This window comes from Citrus sinensis, chromosome 3 (assembly GCF_022201045.2).
Source record: "Citrus sinensis cultivar Valencia sweet orange chromosome 3, DVS_A1.0, whole genome shotgun sequence".
In the NCBI taxonomy this organism is placed as follows: domain Eukaryota; kingdom Viridiplantae; phylum Streptophyta; class Magnoliopsida; order Sapindales; family Rutaceae; genus Citrus; species Citrus sinensis.
Genome location: NC_068558.1, coordinates 49,624,092 through 49,646,052, shown reverse-complemented (window position 1 = coordinate 49,646,052; position 21,961 = coordinate 49,624,092). Strand labels below are relative to the sequence as shown.

General features: G+C 34.8%; 2 protein-coding genes across 4 annotated transcripts; both read left to right on the top strand.

Moving 5' to 3' along the window:
- Window positions 1-797: 797 nt before the first annotated feature.
- Window positions 798-5,109, top strand: LOC102611440 (jasmonoyl--L-amino acid synthetase JAR4). 2 transcript variants are annotated; one of them, XM_006491176.4, is made up of 5 exons: window positions 798-1,195; window positions 1,862-2,160; window positions 2,247-2,348; window positions 2,571-3,373; window positions 4,509-5,109. In XM_006491176.4, exons 2-5 carry the CDS (start codon window positions 1,868-1,870, stop codon window positions 5,048-5,050), a joined length of 1,740 nt encoding a protein of 579 aa, XP_006491239.1. In that variant the 5' UTR covers window positions 798-1,195; window positions 1,862-1,867; the 3' UTR covers window positions 5,051-5,109. The 2 variants fall into 2 exon arrangements, with proteins under 2 accessions (XP_006491239.1, XP_006491237.1); XM_006491174.4 differs by lacking the exon at window positions 798-1,195 and adding an exon at window positions 1,517-1,680.
- Window positions 5,110-12,891: 7,782 nt separating this feature from the next.
- Window positions 12,892-17,648, top strand: LOC127901139 (protein ENHANCED DISEASE RESISTANCE 4-like). 2 transcript variants are annotated; one of them, XM_052437565.1, is made up of 6 exons: window positions 12,892-13,526; window positions 13,688-13,824; window positions 14,122-16,414; window positions 16,726-16,786; window positions 16,883-17,106; window positions 17,248-17,648. In XM_052437565.1, the coding sequence occupies exons 2-6, from the start codon at window positions 13,710-13,712 to the stop codon at window positions 17,300-17,302; spliced, it is 2,748 nt and encodes a 915-aa protein (XP_052293525.1). In that variant the 5' UTR covers window positions 12,892-13,526; window positions 13,688-13,709; the 3' UTR covers window positions 17,303-17,648. The 2 variants fall into 2 exon arrangements, with proteins under 2 accessions (XP_052293525.1, XP_052293524.1); XM_052437564.1 differs by having other exon boundaries at window positions 12,892-13,824.
- Window positions 17,649-21,961: the final 4,313 nt, after the last annotated feature.

Below are 21,961 nucleotides of genomic sequence, written 5' to 3'. Positions count from 1 at the left end.
AATTGATTCTCTTCACAACATATTATTTATATAGAATAACTAATAATAATTATTTTAAAAACTACAACCCTTAGCAAGATCCTTGTTCAAAATTCTAACATCATATTAACGGTGGCTCAATATTATTGTTATTATCATCATCATCATCATCTAATTTCTTTTTTGGAATTTAAAAGAAAAGAAAAGAAAAAAAAAAGTAACCTCACTTCCTTTGGTTAAATGCAAAATTACTTGATGAAGTAAACTGAAAACTCTCACATCAGTTAAAAGGCAAGCATTTATTGAGATTTATAATCTTTTGCTTTGATTTATCATATAACCTTCAACGAGATGGGATAATGTATTTATTAGATAAATTACTATATTAATTGTGTGACTCAGATGCCACACCACCAGTTAGAGATTTAATTATTGAGATATCTGAGGCTAGAAGCTCATATTAGGAATCAGAGTACCTTTACTGCGTGAGACCCACGTAAAATCTGCCTTTAAGCAGCATCTTTTTCAACCTCCCTGTTTGCATCTCACAGGTAAAGCCAGATATAGAAATAGAAGGAAGGTCAGGATTGTCATTTTATAGACGTAACAAAGTCCTAATAATCTCTTTTTTTTTTTTTTTTAATCTCTTGTGATAAGAAAGTCCCACTAATCTAATCTTATCTCCGAGTCATTGGGTGAATAAACAACGGGCAAAATCGGTATTTCGCAAAAAGCCGACGGCACGCATGAGGTAATGCGGGGCGTCGGCGGGATCTTGCACGCTTATATATTGTGTGTGTGAGACTGTGAGTATATATATATATTGCAGAGCCAAAGAGAATCTTCGCCCATCATATCCTCAGTCACCACCACCAAAGCCAATAGAAGCACCATCAGGCATCAGACAATTGCCTATATTATTATTTTTTATTTAATTTTAAAAGCAAAGCCCACCTTCATCCATCTGGCTCTCCCGTCTCATCATATTTTTGGTCAATTTATTCAAGAAAAATATCAAACGAACGCACACTCAACGCATTGAAGTCGGTGAAAATCTTAACGTCATTCACTGAACCTCGTCGAAAATTGAGTCCACTCTCTCTCTGTATATAGAAAATAAAAATAAAAACAAAAATAACGTTACTGACTCGTAAAGCTTGCTCCTCTTCTCTCCCTGTGACTGTTAGACTATTTCTCTCACTCTCTGCGACTGCAGGTATTTTGTTTATTTTTCATTTCCATGAAAGCGACGTTGTTCTTGTTGATCAGCTTTCCAAGTTCTTGAAATGAAATTTTTCCTCTTCCGTATTCTTTTTAAGAAATCAGCTTTCTGTTTGTTGTAAATTTGTAATAAACAGTCATTTGTTGTATGCACCGAGTATATTTATTCGCTGTTATTTTATTATATGATCTTTGCTGAAAGTTTTTTAAAATTCGAGTGTAATCTCCAAGCTCTGGAGTTCAGTTTGATTTCGAGCTTTCAGCGGCCTTTTTTTTTTTTTTTTTTATAAATTTTCCAGCAACTGCGTCCATTTTTAATTGTTCAAATTCAATTACCTTTCATAAGAATAATTTTCGTACAAAGTTAAAGAGAGTTGACAGAGTTGACTATAGCTCAATAAATACTAAAACTTCAAAGCTTCATTTCCTCTTCGTCGTCGGTTTTGAAAACAATCGGCTATGCGATTGACTCTTGGCTCGGTGAGGCTTTTTATTTTTTTTCCCCTTTTTTCCTCTCAAAATTTCAACCTCATCCATCCATTTATAGCAAATTTGGCAATCAATCTCTTTTTCAGCACGAGGAGCTTATATATATGTATATATATATATTTTTTTTAAAATATGTAATTAATCTCTCTGATTGGTATTTTGTTTGCTGCAGCTGAAAATGTTAGAAAAGATGGAGACAGTGGATGTAGACGAATTGATAGAGGAATTCGAAACGATCACAAAGGACGCGGAGAGAATTCAAAGAGAGACTCTGAGGAAGATTTTGGAAGAAAACGCATCGGCTGAGTACTTGCAAAATCTCGGCCTCAATGGACGAACCGATCCCGAAAGTTTCAAGTCTTGTGTTCCACTTGTCACTCATGAGGACTTGCAGCCTTATATTCAGAGAATTATAGATGGTGATATTTCACCAATCCTCACTGGCAAGCCCATTACGACTATATCACGGAGGCATGTAATCTATATGTTTCTTTAGTCAAAGAGAGGTTTTTGAATCTGACAATTTTATTAATTTTATGTATTTTGTGTTGTTGCAGTTCTGGGACGACTCAAGGAAAGCCCAAATTTCTACCCTTTAATGATGAATTGATGGAAACCACCCTGCAGATTTTTCGAACTTCCTACGCCTTTAGAAACAGGTACTTGTGTGATTTTATTTATTTATATATATTTTTTCAAAGAAGAATCTTATTCCTTTTCTGCTATGTTTCAAAAGTTTTATTTTTGTTCTAGTATCAAATAAGAACCTATTGCTAGATGGTAGATAATACAATAAAGCTATAAATTTTTTCAATTTACCTTGATTGAAAAGCTTATTATCTCTAGTTGATGAAGAGGGTGGTGGTATTATTTATGTGCAGAGAATTCCCAATTGGGAAAGGAAAGGCCTTACAGTTTATATACGGCAGCAAGCAATCTAAAACTAAGGGGGGTCTGAATGCTGGAACTGCTACTACAAATGTCTATCGCAGTTCAACATTTAAAGCAGAAATGAAGGCGATGCAGTCACAATGTTGTAGCCCTGATGAAGTAATCTTTGGTCCTGATTTCCACCAATCATTATACTGCCATCTCCTATGTGGGCTGATCTTCAGGGAAGAGATTCAACTTGTATTCTCAACCTTTGCCCATAGTCTTGTTCATGCTTTTCGGACATTTGAGCTCGTTTGGGAAGAGCTATGTGATGATATAAGGGAAGGGGTTCTTTCCAGCAGAATCACTGTCCCTTCAATCAGGGCGGCTATGTCAAAAATTCTCAAGCCAAATCCTGAATTGGCCGATTTGATCCATAAAAAATGCTCAGGATTGAGTAATTGGTATGGGTTAATACCTGAGCTTTTTCCTAATGCGAAGTACCTGTCTGGAATCATGACTGGGTCAATGGAGCATTATCTGAAAAAGTTGAGGCACTATGCAGGGGACCTTCCTCTTATGAGCGCTGATTATGGTTCTTCTGAGGGGTGGATTGGAGCAAATGTGAATCCAAGTTTGCCCCCAGAGTTGGCTACGTTTGCTGTGCTTCCTAATATCGGATATTTTGAGTTCATTCCTCAGAGGTTGGGGAATCTTGAGAGCCAAGTTCTTTGCATAGAACCCAAGCCAGTAGGATTGACTGAAGTCAAAGTTGGGGAAGAGTATGAGATCATTGTCACCAATGTTGCAGGTATGAAAATGTCTTACACGAATAATTTCTTAATCGCAAATTGATAATTAAGTATTCATGTTCCAACCAATGCAATGCAGGAACTTTGATAAATCACTAGTTATATTGTCTATTGTGCAGTTAATTAATTGTTGATACTTGATACCTTGAGTCATTGTATTGGATTTTGATGCCTTTGTCTATTTGCTAGTAGCCATTTAATGGAATTTTCTTTGCTATAATTGCTCACCATGTGAGCGTAGGGCTCTATGCATCGGTTATTGGATTACAGAGTACACATTAACTGATCTTTTTTTGTACTCATTTCTAGCTTTTATTAGGTGTTTGCTGGCTCCTTAATGTTCCCCATTTAAGTTGCAGGATCACTCTTCTCAAGAATTCCCATATGTGGTCTGCCATAAATTCACTATCTTATTCTTTTGAAAAATGAAACTTCATATTTGGTAATTAGCTACTATTTGTCTGCGAATGCAGAAGCAGTCTTCTGAAGGAGACAAGTATAATTTTGTTCAATGTATTTGCTGCTGCCCTGCAAGATATTATACAGATTACCATTATGTAAAGTGATGGCTGTCTCTTTAATTCTATAAGGTTTCAAATTGTCATATTTGTTGTTTGACTAAATACATGAATGAATAATACTATCTGTTCATTTAATATATGACAATCCTCTGGATCCCAGGAGTGGGTGAACGATTGAGGTGGTAAATTTGTCTCATTGCAAAAAAATTGAGTTGGGACATGTGAATCAGACCTAGCTGTGCTCATCCATTATTAAGAAATTACAAACCTAATCATATTAATATTAAGTGTGATGGGTACTCAATGAGAAAGTCTTGTATTTTAGTTGTTGGCAGCTCAATCCTGGATCTGTATGTAGTGCTAGTTTGCAAATTTTCAAACATTTAGTTTTGACGTAGTCTATTTTCCTGCAATGCACTTGCATAATTTGCATGTAAGTACGTATGTATGTGTCTAACTCTGATTTCTCCAATTTAAAAAAAAAAAGGGGAAAATTTATTTCTTGATCCCACACTGAAGTTGTGCTATCTTAATGTGATAAGACTAGTATGTAGGCCTTTGGAATATGATCATAAAACATAAAATCTTTTGTTCTTTGAATGTTAATCTGCAGGTTTGTATCGGTACCGGCTAGGGGATGTGGTGAAGGTTATGGGCTTCCATAATTCAACCCCAGAACTCAAATTTATTTGCAGGAGGAACCTATTGCTAACCATAAACATTGACAAGAACACTGAGAAGGATTTGCAGCTATCTGTCGACGAAGCTGCCCAGCTTTTAGCTGAAGAAAAACAAGAAGTAGTTGACTTTACGAGTCATGTTGATTTGTCAACAGATCCTGGTCACTATGTGATCTTCTGGGAAGTCAGTGGTGAAGTCAATGACGAGGTCTTGAAAGAATGCTGCAATTGTTTGGATCGTTCCTTTGTCGACGCAGGTTATGTCAGTGCACGCAAGGTCAATGCCATAGGGCCGCTCGAACTCCGAGTTGTTTTGAAGGGCACCTTCCAACAGATTTTAGATCATTACCTTGGATTGGGAGCTGCTCTTAGTCAGTTTAAAACCCCTAGGTGCGTTGGACCTACCAACAAGACTGTGTTGCAAATCTTATGTAATAACATTGGTAAGAGCTACTTTAGTACTGCTTACGGGTAATTGTAAGAAACTTGCAAATCTGATAATCTTTTTATAGGTATTGAAATCTTTTCTGGGTCCCTTGGTCTCTTGATAGTCAATTGTGTAATCTACTTTCACATCCTCAATTCCTCATGTAAGACTGCCATTGCTAAGAATTAAGAAGATATACACTATACAAGATTATACTAAAATTAAGAATTGCCGGCTTATGGCAATTTTGAATTGAACGAACGGGTTATGTCCCCTTTCTTTTACATCCAACGTGGCTATTGCGTCTGTATATGAATATTATAATACACATCGTTGTCATAGATAATGATTTGAGAAGAAAATTATTTGACAATTTCAAATTGATATATTTCTCTTATGAGATGTTCAAACTTAAAAGATAATATTATTTAAAAACCCAAAAAAAAAAAAGAATATAATCTTTAAATATTTGTCAATTCAGTCCACTTGGTTTTGCCATGTCATCTCTCATTTTCGCCTTTAGTAATCCCATGAAAATGGGATGTAGTTAATCCTCCCCTCCACTATACCTGGCGGTTGACTAGAGAAACCAATTGGGAACTTTCTCCACTAGTCAAGTGAGATCTTTTACTTTATAATTTGCGTTCTAATAATTACTTCATGAGCAATTTAGAGTGGGTTATTAGATTCATAAGATATTGGGTGATATTTGATAATGTGAAAATTCATTTCAAAATGGGACACATATTATTCATTAATTTAATGCTCTTACAATGTCATACTCCTCCATACACATAACATGTGCCACACAAATTTCATCAATGAATATTTTTAATTATAAGCAAGAATGATAATATTGCTGATAAAAGAGCTTTTTATTTTTTATTCTCTTATATATATGCCAATGCACAAATTATAGATAAAGTTAGTTCCAGAAACTTACATAATTTTTCTTACCAATTAAATTAAATTAAATCCCGTATAGAATCTTTTACTTGGACAATGGAAAGAATTTAGATTTAGTGTTAAATAGAAAGTTTCATGGTATTGTGAATGGTAGTCATTAGATTAGAAATAATATGTAACAATACCTTAATTATACACTATTGTAAATGCATGCATGGCAGGGTATTATAAAATAATCATATTTTTTTATCCAAATTCCTATAACAATCTTTTTTTTTTTTACTTTAATATTTAAAATATCATTTTCAAATGCAGATGCTCTCATTTAAGAAAAAAATAAAAAATGAGATTTTTTTCATTTAAAGATGCCCGAATTAGATAACGACTCGATGGTTAAATACTGAATAAATTTGTTTACGGTGAAAAGCTTGCTTTAAAAGTCACATAACATCTAAATTGTTTTATCACATTCTTAAAAAGCATATACTACTTCGGTGCAATTATGACTTAAAACTAATCAGATGCGATAATGCAAACTTAGTCAAATCTCTAGAGGAGGCACCTATTGCATGAAAAGGCAATTTTATCCCCAAAATACTTGCCTAATCAGTTTCCTACGCTGGTGGACAAATTAGGGTTTTCACAATCAGATTTGTTTTCTAAGTTGGCCAGCTGAAATTAAAGACACGTGGTAAAGAGAATCTCTGTAGTTGTACACAAAGCGAAATGTCTGTTTGTCGAGCCGCATTGGCAAATCTTGAAGGCAATCTTGTCACTCCCAGAGAAATCTCAAGGCCAACCAAGATGACAAAAAATTCAGAAAGGACAGAAATTGAAGCAGAGGAAGCATCAATGGCCACATGGGATTGTGGCAGCCCATTATATGATTCATATGAACTGGTCTCGCTTGATCATCTCATCCAACGCCATCTAATGGTAATCCCATCTCTCGGCCGATCAAAGAGGCTCAGCTCCAACTATTACTATCAGTACGATGTACAGGACACCAGCTCTTTAGCTGTTACCAGAGGTAATTCATCGTCTTCTATAATGAGCACGTTTAGTGAATTTGTGGGCAGCAAGTTGTCGAAGAGGAAAGACAAGCAAAAGCTGTCGAAAAATGTACTCTCCAGCTTGTGTTATAGATTTGCTTTCCCGAAAAAATAGGAGCCCGAGAAATGAAACAGCAGGTAATTGCTTTAACTTACTTATATATTCTCAAATCAGTGTGTCATACCTCTATATTTGGTGAACATGATCATAATTCTAATGTTATCGTTAAATGTGATCTTGATCGGTGCTCGGTCTGAATTATATTTTGATTAATGATGATTTGCTTTGGATTGACCTTTTCCTATTCTTGTGATGTGCAGGCATGCCATTACGGCACAGCGGCCTGGCTTCAGTGGAAAGAGCCAACTCATCTGGGCAAGCAAGTAAATCATATGCGATTTTTTTTTTTTTTGCTAATTATTAATCACTTTCAGTGACTTTTAGAAATTAAATTATAAACAATTTGTAAGAGGAATCAAGACTTTCAAAGTTGTTAAATCGAATTGCCGAGTGGAGTAGCTGTTTTACATTATGAGAAAATAATGTCGCTCATGATGAGTCAAATATAAATATTATCAATCTGGACATATTCATCTAGATTTCTTTTCCTTTCTCTTTTTTATTGTTCCCGAAAAATTTCACCATATCGCTGCTGGCGAACATTGAGGCAAAAACTGTTAAATACTCGCTCAGTGTTAACGCGGCTCGCAATAATTCATGTGCAAGTGTTAATAATTCACCAGATGTGCTCAGGTTTGTATTAAATTCTTGCTATAGAAATAAAAACTGTAATCAAGAAATAACTATTAATATTGTGTGATAGTATGATTATTAAATAATTTTTTTTTATAAAAATGGTTAAGATTTTATTGATTTTACATCATACAAACGTGCGATGAAATTAACTTAACTTCTAAATCACAACTGCAAGCGTATGCTAAGTGCTTGATGAGGATATTGAATCTATATTTTAAAAAATATTTTATTTACTAATAAACCATAAACTTGAATTACGATTTTAGTCATTGGACAAGACAATAAAACTAAAGAAAATAATTTAATCCATCTGCTCTTCTTTCAACACCCGCCTGTAACGTGCCTGCAATTTCGAGTAATGAAGCCAAACAAAATAGAAATGCTTATTCAAGATTAGATTAGACACATTGAGACAAGCTTCAATGCGCAGTAGAATTAAGCGCCAAGCGGATTACAAATTGAAGCTTGTCTGCAAAATAAACATTCCACCAACACAAGATGATGCCTGGTTCTAAAGTAGATGAAACCAAACAAAAAATTCATTTTCAACAAAGACTTTTATAGGTTTTTAAATTTGATTTTGGTTTTGATTCGTTATGATCACAAGCAAATTGACAATAACTACCTGTTTATTTAAATTTGATTTTGGCTTTGATTTGTTATTGCATGCATATAGGCAATTTATTGGAACACGTCTGGGTGTATTGTTAACAAAAAAATTCAAACAAAATTTTAAATCAAATTGTTAATTTATGAGAATAATTGTTAATTCATATTAATCTTTCTAGTGATAGTAAGCTTTTTTTTACCTAAAAAAATTGTTGTACGATATGAGCAAATTGTTTTCTCTATATGTTTGATGAAAGATAATAAATACACCCCTTTTGTTTGTTTACTAATGTAGATCTGTTGTACATGCAATGTGTTTGTTCGTAACTTTTTTAAAGACTTAGATTACGTTTGGCACGCAAAATTAAATTAGATGACTATAAGAATAAGATTGGATTATGTTGAATTGAATTAGACTAGATTATATATAGTGTTGTCTTATGTTTAGGATGATATAGTATTAATATCATATTAAACTATGTTAAATTAAATATAAGTAAAGTTACATAATATTTAATTAGACCAATTAAATATATTTAAATTATATATTTTTATATATGATGTATATTTTGCCTATCAAATAAAATATTATTAAAACAATTAAATATAAAATTAATCATTTATCAAATGTTAATGTTTTACATAATATTCAAATGATAAATGGGATGTTTCTTAATAATAATTTTGTCAATACATATAATATACTATTAATTATTTATTCTAATATTAAATATTAATACAAATAAATAAATGAAAGAAGATGTCATAGGTAAAATAAAAATAAATTACTTAATTTTTATGGAACCATGAATAAAAATAAATAAATAATTAATTAATTAATAACAATACATAAATAAATGAAGAAATAAAAAGAAATCATAAAAGGACAAACATGCTTAGTCTAATTATCCTTAAGCCCATGTGAAAATTAGGATATCTAATCCTATAACTTAACATAATCTAAGTGAGTTTGCCAAACACGTGATTCGATATTTTATCCAAAAATTAGTTCAATCCCACACTTTGTCATGCTCCCAAACATGGCCTTAAGTTCTTATTTGCTTTGAATTGACTTAGAATGATTTAAGCTTTTCTCTTTATTGTTTGTAATTGAATTTTATGTTTTAAAGACTTAAATTCGGCTTGGATTTTGTCATTTTGACTTGATTTTTGGCTTCTTTTTTTTAAAGTTTTTGTTAATTTAACTTTGTCGTAACCCGAAATTGCAACTCAATTTGTTGTAACCCGAAATTGCAACCCAAACCAAATTACAATCCAAACCGTAATTGCACCTAAAATTATAATTCGAACCAAAATAACTTTTCAAAATACAAAAATGGGGGGGGGGGGGTTCGATAAGAACTTTAGTGGGGCGTTGGAAGCCGCCGCAATTGTACGAACAACCTTCGGCGCCAGAGACGAAGCCTTTCAAGTTTGTATGGGCCTCACAGAAGAAATATCTGCAATTGTGCCCAAGCAAGTAACTATTAGCTCAACAGATTTTTCTGTTTGCTGCAAGCTAGTTCTGAGTTCTGACGCTTGGATATGCCGACGTGGAGCTTTTGGTCAAAAGGGGTCCTCCCCTAATCTGTATTTCCTTTTCGCAAACACATGAAAATGGGTATGTGGCTATGTGCTACGTACTCTCTCTCTGGACTCTGGAGTCCGGAATCTTATGTACGTAATGGCTAGGAGTACTCAAGTAGAAGCTAAGCACATTATGTAAAATAAAATACTTGAAAAGCCAAAACATAATATAAATCAAGGAGCTTGCTAACTTACAGATTCTGTAAGTTGCAGCTCACTCACAAATTTGGTTGTGGGTCCCACTCGGGCCCACAACCAAACACTATTTAACAGTATTCATGTGAGGGCTGTTACTTACAGAATCTGTAAGTTAGCCCTCTCCTATAAAATCAATTACTTTACAGTTTCAGAATCTTCAGTCCTTTCCAGCTCATACTTGAGAAACTGTTAATTTTTAACACCACGTACGGACTCAAATATTAGCAAATAAAAAAAAAAAAAAATCAGCCTAGCAATATGAATTGGAGTGCACGGACATTATTGACTTTCAATTGAAAATTCTTTATATGTTTCTTGAAAATATCCCTAAGCAATCCCTCTAATACTTGGCCCTTGACTCATAAATATTTCTTCCTCATTAACTTGTCACCTCACCGGTTGTCTGTACGTTTAGTACGATTTTTTTTTTTTTGAGGGGATACGTTTACGATTTTGACATAAACAAAATCAACGTGTAATTCTAAATATATGCTGCCATTTTTGTCAACTCTGTTTTTATTATTATTATTTTTTTTAAAGTTTTTATCTAACAGCAACTAGTTCCTTGATATTACTTAAATTTAATCAACATCTAATTAGAGGTGGCCAGTGGGCCGGACGGCACGAGACATGGCACAGGCACGACACGTATCCGTACAGCATGAGCACGATTCGGTAGAGCACGTGGTACGTCACAACACGCACATGGGCTGGGCCGGGCTATAATTTTACGCACGTGGGCCTTAAAAAGCACGGCATGCGAAAAAACACGTTTCATTTTTTAATGAAAGTAAATTTAAAATTTTATGATTTTATAAATAACTTGAAATTAAATCTTTTAATATATTTTATTAGTTCAAATTTTTTAAATTTATTTAATTCTTAGTTTCAAAAAAATTATAATTGATTTATGTTTATAATTTATTAAATAAATAATTGATATCATAATTTAATAAATAAAAATAAAATATCAGGATTTTATAAATATGTATTAATATTATTATAAACTATGATATATGACTCTACGTAATTCTAAGTTAACAATTAAGTTAACCCTTTAAAAAATTATTATTCTTGTTGTTGTTAAGTACTGAAAAAGAATTCTAATACCATAAAATCAAACTTAGTAACTAATATTATATTCTCTTATTATTATTATTATTATTTAATATAAACTTGAGTTTTAAATTTTTTATTATATTAAATTTGAATAAAGGCACATGAATCCAAAGAAGTATGCGTTTTTTTTTTAAATAAAAAAAGAAAAGAGCTTAGAGGGTTTTTTTTTTTTTTTTCCACGGCACGAGCACGAACACACGTAGATTTCTTTTAATGAGCCTGGGCCGACACGACATAGCCGGTTATGTATGTGATGAGATATTCGGTTTGATGTTGCATTTGACAAAGTCAACACGTTACTTTTATCAAAATCAATGCATCAATCATCATCATGAATTTGTAATGAGATTCTAAATTTCAGATTGATTTGTGATTTAATCGTTTTTTTGGAAGAATGCTCAAATTTTGTCTAATATTTCTGAAGTAGTGGCCAAGAAAAATCACAGCTAACAACGAAGTAGTCAACCAAATGGGTGGCCAACTAAGGAAAATCCTTTCACCCTCAAAATTGTGCCAATTTCAATCTGTCGGTGACGGAATTAATTGCACAAACACTAATCACAGAAGTTACGTGGTGGTGGTGCATTAGCATTAAGTTAATACGTCGATTCGGAAACATAAAAATTTCAGTGCGGTAACAGAACCAACAAAATGAAAAAATGAAAAAAAAAAAAAAAATCAGAAACGTTCAATTTATCATTCAGCAGCGCAGCAGCAAGGGAAATGGGGTCGATGAATTGATGTTTGATGTGTGAGAGTTAAAAAGGGGAAGCAATAAATAAAGAAATAAGACTGCAGTAGAAATTAGTGTGTGGTGAGGAGCAGCGAATCACATAGAGACTGGTCACAACTCGTAACTCAGAACTGAGGGTTGTCAGTCTGTCCATTATTTTTCTTTTCTTTTTCCATACGGCTTTCCCTTCTTTTCACAACGGCCAAAACTCGGCTTTTCTCTCTCCAGTCGCTAACAATAATCCTGTAAAAAGCAAAATTGCGGAATTCATCGACTAAAGCTAAAGCAAAAGATTTCAGATACAATAACATAACATAATTTATAAAAAAAAAAAATCAAAAAAAAATCAAAGAATATCAACAAAAGCCCGTTAGCCACTTTTTTTTCTTCTTTTTTAGTTTGGGATAATAACATGGACGTACCTTGTTTTTTTTTTTTTTAAATAAAAACACAACCAAAGACACAATTTGCTTTTTCATACCACCTAGACCGCAGCCAGTCGTGCCGTCCCTTTCGAATTTTAATTCAAATAAAACTAATAATTTTACTATTTACCACTACATCCCCAGAATTTCTGAAATAAAAAGTCCCAAGACAAGCTGAGTTTTATATGTTTCATTTTTATTTGTTAAACCCCTTAATTAATTTATTTGATTGGGAAGAGATAGCAATTAAACAATTAATGTTACCTACAACTTTAGAACATAATTTTAGTCCCATGCTTGGTCAGCACAGCACAGCAGGGGCCTGCCTGTGTCAAAAAGCTAGAAACCGTGTCTTCAATTTTGTCTGTGTGTGTACACACACACACACACATATATATATATATATATATATATATATCTGAAATTGAAGGACCTTAATGTTATTGGCCCATTCTGGTTTTGGAAGGAGCCGGGAGTCGGTCAATGGCCATTTCGGGGGAGTGGGAAAAGTAAAATTAGTAAATATTTCAACGCGAGAACAGTGTGCCGATTTACTTTACTCCTTTCAAGTTCGGACAGTCGTCGATTCCCAACGAGTACTTATGGTATTCAAAACGACATCGTTGAACCAAATCGTTCAGTAGACGTCGCCGTTTTGGCTTGTTTCTTCATTTTCCTTTTGCCTTCAGATTTCCTCCTAATTGGCACATACACACCTCAAAACATTGGAAAACGATCTGCGGTATCGGCCCTCCTCCGCCCTCTCTCTCTCTCTCTCTCTCTCTCACCAAACTTTTTTTAGTCTCAACAAAACACAACAGAGTACAAACTCAGATTTCTCAGAACACGAACAGCTATCCTGAAACAGAATTTCAGTTTAGTTTTTTTAACAACTCTTCTGGGTTTTTGCTTACGTGTCCCACGTAACTGTCTGCTATTTGCTTCTGCAGCCTCACCACTCACAAACGTTTCATTTCTTCGTTTGGTTCCTGAGAGAGCTGAAGAAAAGAAAAAGAAAAGGATTCTCCACGCTTTCTCTTCGATTTTTTTTTTGTTTTTTACTATTTCAGCATTCAGCTTGAAAAAAAAAAAAAAAAAAACAACACTCAATTGATCTCAGCTACCAAATATTCTCCAAGTAACATTTCTTTCTTTTTCAAATTGAACTTGACAGTGATGGGTTTGTTTGATTGTTTGTGCTTATGTAACTTGTATCGTTAAAGGGTTTATTAATTTTCCTTCAATTTTATTTTGTTTTGTTTATTGTTGTTTACTGAGTCGTCGTTTACGATTGAGAAGGTATTTATTGTATGTTGCGAAAATGGCCGAGTCAACCAAATTGAGGTTGGTTAGGTGCCCGAAGTGCGAAAATCTCCTCCCTGAACTTGAAGATTACTCTGTCTATCAGTGTGGTGGTTGCGGTGCTGTTCTTCGAGGTTAGCTTTCTAATTCTTGCAATTGCTTTTGTCATTTCAATTCACCACTTGACACGTGTTGTTTTGTTCATGATTCATGGAATTCTTTTTCCTTATATAAGCTGCTATTTTCCTCCCATTTGGACTATATTATTAGCGAACAATCAGTTGATTAACTAGTACAGCAAAAATACGTATTCAATTTTGTTGCTTGTCTTCTGTTTTCTTTGCTTGCTGCCTAAAGAAGCATTAGTCTTGTTGATATTTCGCACAAAAGATTGTTAACCCTATATCTGAGAGTGGGTCTTTTGCTCTCAGCAAAAAATAAGAAGAGGGAAGCAGACACTTCATCTGAGAAGTCTGAAGAAGAGAGGGTTGGAGAAGTTTCTGTGAAATCACATGATTCTCCGGAAAAGGGAATAGCAGACTTGAGTGATGCTTCTGATACAGATAAGTCAAATCCTGGCTCTTTGAGCCATGAACAAAGGGGTTTGGAGAAGAAGAATGAGGCTGGGTTTGTTGACGGATGTACAAATCAATCAAAGGGTCCAAGTGAGAAATGGGTAGTCGAGAATGGTCTTGATGTGAAAGAAGATGGCAGAGATGAAGCAGCTAATGAAACAGGAAGAGAAGATAGGGATTTGAGTTCCAAAATTGGATATATCGGTGGTTCCCGAAGATCAGGGCAGATGTCAGATTGGCGAAGTGTGGAGAGAGGTGCGGTGGACGGGTTTCCTAGAAATGCAAGAGCTGATGCTGGAGGAGTAAGGTGTTCAACTTTGAATTATTCTGACGAGGGTCCATCAAATCACCCTTCTGATTCTTCGTATGGTTATACTGAGCCATTAAAGAATGGTGTTGGCCTAGATGGGGTTAATCGAGTTCGGTACCATGAACAAGATCGAGCTGAACTTTTGAGGAAGCTAGATGAGCTTAAGGAACAGCTTAGTCGGTCTTGTGATGTGGTCGATAAACCAAAGGAGAAAGTTCCACTTGATGGGAGGATTGCTCCTCCAGATCCATACGTTGGTTCTGATTCTTGGCTTCCACATGGTTCTTTGGGATCAGATAGGGCTTCAATGCCATTTTCTGGGCCTGATAAACATGTTGCAGGACCTACTTATTTCAATCATTGCCCTGAACTATTTCCTTATAAAAATGGTAATGAAATGCCTATGCATGGTTTACGTCCTGGAATGCATAACTCAAATCATGCTCCTCCTTATGGGGATCCTTTTGGATCCCAGGTGCTTAGGAGAGCTCCACCCCAGTTACCCCGTCAGTATCAGCAACCATCTCATCCGTACTTTTCTGGACAATATATCGACCCAAATCATGATCTATTTGAGTCATACCAGCAAAATTCAATGTTTCACCAGCCTTCTTGCTCTTGTTACTATTGTTATAACAAACATCATCAAGTTTCAGCTCCAGTTCAATCCTCTGCTTTTAACAACAGAACAAACAATGCAATGTTGTACCATCATGAAAATCCACGGGCATTTGTTCCACGAGTTCATAATCATAGTGCTGCTGTTCCTCCACTGAATTCCCACGGTCCACAAGTGCACACAAGATGGCCAAGTGACCTAAACTCTGAAATGGGTAATTTTGTTCGTTGCTGCCCTCGAAGGGTTGTGTTAACCAGCAGTGGCCGCCGTTGCCGTCCAATAGCTGGTGGTGCCCCATTTATAGTATGCAACAATTGCTTTGAGCTGCTGCAACTGCCCAAGAGAACTAAGCTTATGGCTAAAGACCAGAAAATATTTCAGTGTGGGACCTGTTCTACAGTAATTGATTTTGATGTGATCAACAAGAAACTTATTCTTTCTGTTCAAGCCGAAACAAAAGGAATCTCTACGGAGGTTAATGGTGGCTCTAATGGGGCAATGAAGGACTATACTTCGCATTCCCTTGGCCGTTTGGACAGGGTTAATGCAAATTTCTCTTCTGATGATTATGATAATTCTGGTTATGACTTTCAGGCAATGGATAGAGAGCCTGCTTCATCAACAGACCAATTCCTGGACTCTGGCAAGCCTCCAGAGACGCACAGCCTTCGTTCATCAACTCCCAGTATCTCTGAGGATGAACATAGTCCAGAAGTTTTAATAACTCCAAGAGAGGTCACACACTCAACTCAACAGCCAACTAAAGCCACCCAATCTACACCTCCCCCTGGTTCACCTCTTCAAGAACATTTTGATTACTCTTCCAGTAATCATGTGGTGAACCGATTTGCAAAGGGAAACCGAAGTAGTCGCTCAGATCAAGAGAAGGTGATTACAAATAAGGTTACCGCCCGACAAAATTCATTAAAAGAGGCATCACTGGCAACTGAGATGGAGGTATCCTTGAATGAGTATTCTAATGCTGGGATGTCTCAAGATTCAGGGGATGCTACCAGAGAAGATGATCTGCCAAAGAACCACAAAACAAGTGAGTCATTTTTTGCAAACATTATCAAGAAGAGCTTCAAAGATTTATCCAGATCTAATCAAACACAAGAGCGTGGCAACAGTAATGTTTCAGTCAATGGGCAGTTCATACCAGATCGTTTGGTTAAGAAGGCTGAGAAGTTGGCAGGACCAATTCATCCCGGTCAATATTGGTAATTCACGCAAACATGCTATAAATAATTCTTCTTAACTGGCATGCCATAAATTATATTTATCTTTAATATGTAGGTGTTATTTCCTGTGCAATGGACCTATGTGTTTGATTGTGGTATATATTGATCCTAGTTAAATTTTACAAATTCAGCCTTTTGAACAATGCTTTATTTGGGGAAACTGAAGTACATATTTTTTTTAATAATAAATTTATTTATTTATTTTTTTTTTGGTGAGCTCATGGATTGAGCAGTTTACTCTGTGGTATTTCTGTTCTATTAATGGCTTTTTTGTTCGCTGTCTGAACCAGGTATGATTTCCGAGGTGGATTTTGGGGTGTCATGGGTGGGCCTTGTCTTGGCATAATTCCTGTAAGTTCAACTTAGTCTAATATTAATATGGATATATTAGTGTTTGGTTATCTTTACTCCCTCACTTATTTGGGAAACATTGTCGTTTCTCTGCAGCCATTCATTGAAGAACTAAACTACCCCATGCCAGAGAACTGCGCTGGTGGAAATACAAGTGTTTTTGTGAATGGAAGAGAACTTCACCAGAAGGACTTGGATTTGCTTGCAAGTAGAGGACTTCCAACTGCCCGGGATAGATCTTACATCATTGAGATATCTGGGAGAGTCTTTGATGAGGATACTGGAGAAGAACTAGATAGTCTTGGCAAGCTTGCACCAACGTAAGAGCCAATTTTCAGTTCCTTTTGTTTAGCTGATTGCCTTGACTAGTAAATTTTGCAATTATTTGTTTTAACGCAGTCAATGAATTTTGGATAGCTGCATTATATTTATATGAAGTACTAACTTCAAATTTTGAGCAGAGTTGAGAAGGTAAAGCATGGATTTGGGATGAAAGTCCCACGGGTGGCTGCTTAGTGGAATTTGGAAGCCTACGAGGATCCAATGTTGATTTAGGAGATATTGAGCCGTCACATTTAGAGTAACATGGCGGACGAGTCTAGCGCTGGAATATGAGATGCTGGATGCTGGGTATTTTCTAAATATATAGAAAGATTTATTGTGAATTTTAATGCTTGATCCATTTTAGGGTATTCGGTTGTTATTGTTGCACCGCACATTCAAAATGGTTAGTGTGCTAAATTTTTGTCTATATATGTCAAGTTTGTAATTTTTCCCAGGCATGCTCATTGTTGCTTGTATGGTTTGTCATTCTTATTTTCAAGTATTATATAATATAATTAATTGGGCTTCTTCTAAGAGATATTCAGCTTATAAAATGTTTTAGATTGATTTTCGATTTATATTACACAACGCTTTGGTCGGGATTATGGTTTGTCATGGATTTGGGATTCCCGGCCCGGCACCTAGCAGATGATGGTCCGAATATCTACGAGGCAATGATTGGATTATCTACCCACACGGATAAGGTGCAGAAGGAAGGACAAGTACTTGCACTTGGAATGGTGGGCCCCTTATTTCTTTTTTTGAGGTCCCCATGGGTTTTGAGTGGGCCTCGTTGGTGGACTCAAGTCCTGCAGAGCGAATAGAATAGACAATACATCAAAATTCAAAAATATTATTGAAACGGCGTCGGAAATGGGCTCTCTTGTAAATCTAAACTAAACTAATGGCTGCCCTGCTAATTTACCACTTTCCACCTCGAGAAGTCGAGTAGGTGATTTATTCTGATTTTCTTAAACTTAAATCATGCAGGTCAATTTGCACGTGCGAACCGTCAGTCCCTTGAGATGTATGTCTAATTGTCTGAAAGAAAACCAAAGCTTGTTTTAAGTGGATCCATCTGTAATACAGCACTGTGCCTTTCAGGGGAAAATAAAATAAAGCCAGATAATTAAGGGATTCGTCTGCAAGTCCTGGGCCGGGGTAGAAAATTGCCGCTGTCTTGTCATATTAAGTTGACATCGACCCAACAACTTAATAGAATCACAAAAATTTAAAATAATGTTTATTGATATAATGCAATGGAATCAGATCACAATAAAATGAAATAAAGAAAAATGTAAAAGAATGCACATGGATTCCAAACATGGGAAATTAACAAAGATAACTATAATATTTTTTGCTTTTTTTTTTTTAATTTGACCGTCTTAAATTTTTTTCTCATCAAAATTTGATGTTTAGAAAAATACTAAATTTGATGACCAAACTACCCTTATCATTCTCACCCTTATCTATCGTCGAAATTCTCCCCTTTTTCGCTAAAAGCTATATCATCGAAGTCCCTCACACATCATCGGTGGCTTAGAGCAATACCAGAGTCCATCATCGACAGCCAAAATAATCTAGATCACGTTCAAAAGCTTCCAAGATCTTTGAAATCAATTATTGGAATTCAAAAACCTAGGCAAGCTATTGCTTCTTTATTGCTTTGTGTTGCGGTTTTGTGTTGTTATTCTTGTTGTTGTTGAAATTCTAGTTATGCAACCCAAGAGGGGGGGGTGAATTGGGTTTCTAAAAATTATTCAATTCTAAAACAAAATATGATACAAATCTAAAACGAATTTAAAGCAATAACAATTAAATCAATCACAATATAAAAAGATAAGGGAAGAGAGATTCAAACACGAAGATTTTTACGTGGTTCGGCCAACCTTGCCTACGTCCACGCCTCCAAGCTTTCCGGACTTGAGGATTTCACTAAGCATGCCTCCAAGGCTTCAAATACTTACACTTGACTTCCAAGGTGTCAATGAACCTTTACAACAAGAGATTATCCCCAATCTTTTAACCCAAGTGTATCCCAACACTTATAATCACTCAAAGTAAAAGATTACAAATTATTTTTCTCTCACACAATATTTAAGATTATAAATCAATGCCCAATGTGTGAATAGATGAAGTAAGAATGTGTTTAAAGCTCTATGAAGATTGTATTCTCGAATATAAGCTCAATGGTCGTGTTGTGATCAATCTTGTTTGAATTTGAATGAGCTTATTTATAGTTAGAGCTGAAAAACTACTCGTTACAAACTGTGTGCTCGAAAACGGTTCGCCGTTAACCATTAACGGTTAACCGTTTAGGCTGGTCAAAAGTTACCGTTTAGGCTGGTCAAAAGTTACCGTTGTGCCAAATTTCAAATAAACGGTTTGTCGTTTAGGCTTACCCTTTCGCCGTTAAATTCCAGAGACCTACAAAACAAATTTGGTTTAACCGTTCTTACTAAACGATTCAAGGTTAGCAATCTGGAAATAATCGGTTAACCGTTTTCAGTAAACGGTTCACCGTTATTTTCCAGAATCATCATTTTAACAATACTTTACAGAATATGTTTTCTGGAAATTATCGGTTAGTCGTTTTAAATAAAAGGTTAGCCGTTTGCTACATTGATTGCTACAGTGAAATTATTTTTTAAATTTATAGTTTGACCTCAAAACTTTATAAAACTATATTATGGCTCAAAACGTTATGAAAGTTTGCAAATAGGTCCAATTTCAGAATTTCTAAATAATACTATGACACTTTTCAAATAAGTCATTCTCCAAAATTTCAAGCAATACTTGTTGATTTCAAAGTTTTCAAAACTCTTTCAATTAAATCATAAACTTGAAAAACAACAAATTTCATAAAATCATTTTTCCATTAAATATAAAACCTTTATAATGTAAAAATAATGATTTATTTAAAATGTATAAAAATAATAATTTGAGCTTAAAAGATCAATCATTCTTAATCATATTTGTTATCATTAAAATCAACATTATGAAAACATATATATTAACAGTTGTTGTTGTTGTTGTGTTATGTTGTGTTCATGGTAGTGGTGATGGAATGAGTATTTGTGGTTGTTGGTGGTGGTGTGTGAGGTTGTGATGGTTGTGCTTTGTGTTTGCAAGATAGCTACTGCTGCCCAGCACATGAAATTTAGTGCGATAGTTGTTGCCCATCGCACAAATCATAGGTTTTGTATTTTTGTTGTTTTTGTGAGAAGGGTTGTTCGTCGCATGAAAACACAGCATGTTTTTTGTACAATGGGAGTCTTACACAAACACATATGCTCTATGTTTTTGTGCAACGAGTTCTCGTTGCATGTAATTTTGTGTGACGGGGCAAGATACAAATTGTGCACATATGGTGTATTATGTTGCACAATTTTTGTTTATTTTATATTTTTTCGTAATTTTATTTTAATTTTTTATTATAATAATTTTATAAATTTTAATAACAAACATAATTTTGATTTTATTATAGATACGTGGCGAAAAATAAATTGGCAAAGCATAATCCACCCACACCAAGGAAAGATCTAGGCATGATGAAGTTAAGCTTTGATAATCATTTGCTGGGCCATATTAAGGAGACATCAAAATTTAAAATAGTCGTCCAAGCTATCCAGAGTAAGTTAATGCAAAAATAATTATTGTTATTCAAGAGTGATATATTCAGACATTTTATGAATTTAGAGAGTTATGCATTTAGTGATGTTATAATTCACAACCTGTTGTTTAGGCAAGTGACACATGAGGAAACCGATGAAGATCAATTGTGGTTTCAAATAGGAGAATGTTTGACATGTTTATCGATTGGAGAGTGGTGCTTAGTTAGGGGCTTTCTGGTGGTCAAGACATTATACTAAAAGATCCTTTGGAAACTTCCAATCTGCCATGTCGTCAATTGGCTTTACTAGTTGTGCATAAATCATCATCACCAATGATTCCTTGGTGTAAAAAATTAGAACAAAGGCTTATGTAATTCACTCGTACAGAACGGTTAGGCAAGTAGCAATTGCATGCGCACAGACAAGCTAGTGAAGTTGGAATACTCTACATGAGCAAGTCTTGTTACCCATGTCAATTATTTCTTTGTTAATACCATCACCTAAAACATGAAATCAATACTGAGACACAGGACGATTCAACCACAATTTTTCTATCATAAAATTATTGCTATAATATTTTTCTAAAATGACTAATAAAATGAGTAATATGAAATTTTCATGGTTCCCTCGTGAAAGATTTCACACTCTTTGCAGTGTTGGTGGTAAGAATACTGTACCTTTAACTGTCGAACTCAAACCTTGCCTCATTACGTGCCCATATTATTCTTTAAGTAGTTAACTGCACCTATGTAGAGCCGTGACAACCCCTCAAGTTGTTTTTTAAAATTTATGTCCATATGTTTTTTATGCATTTATAAACGCAAGCTCAAGTTCATCTTAAATAGCTTTGGACATCTTGAATTTTGACTTTATGTTATTTTTGACATGATAAAAGCAAACGTCATGTCAGCAGCGCAAAATACTTTCAAAACAACTCTCTTAATGGTAGTGCATTTGTTAGAGATAAATACTCACTTCAGTCTATCGTCAATCACTCCATGCAATTTCATCATAAATCATTCACAAGCATCATTATTTTCCAAATCCATGACCCCAACGACTAGCAGATAATTGATTGTTTCCATCCGGACATGTTGCCAAAACATACTTCCATGATATAACTCCTTTTGATGAGTAATATTTATAGTAATCACTGGCCTGATCCACTGCATGAGACCCTTAATAAAAGATTCAAGAGCTACAAAGTAATATAAGAAATTATCATTTCCATCCTGCT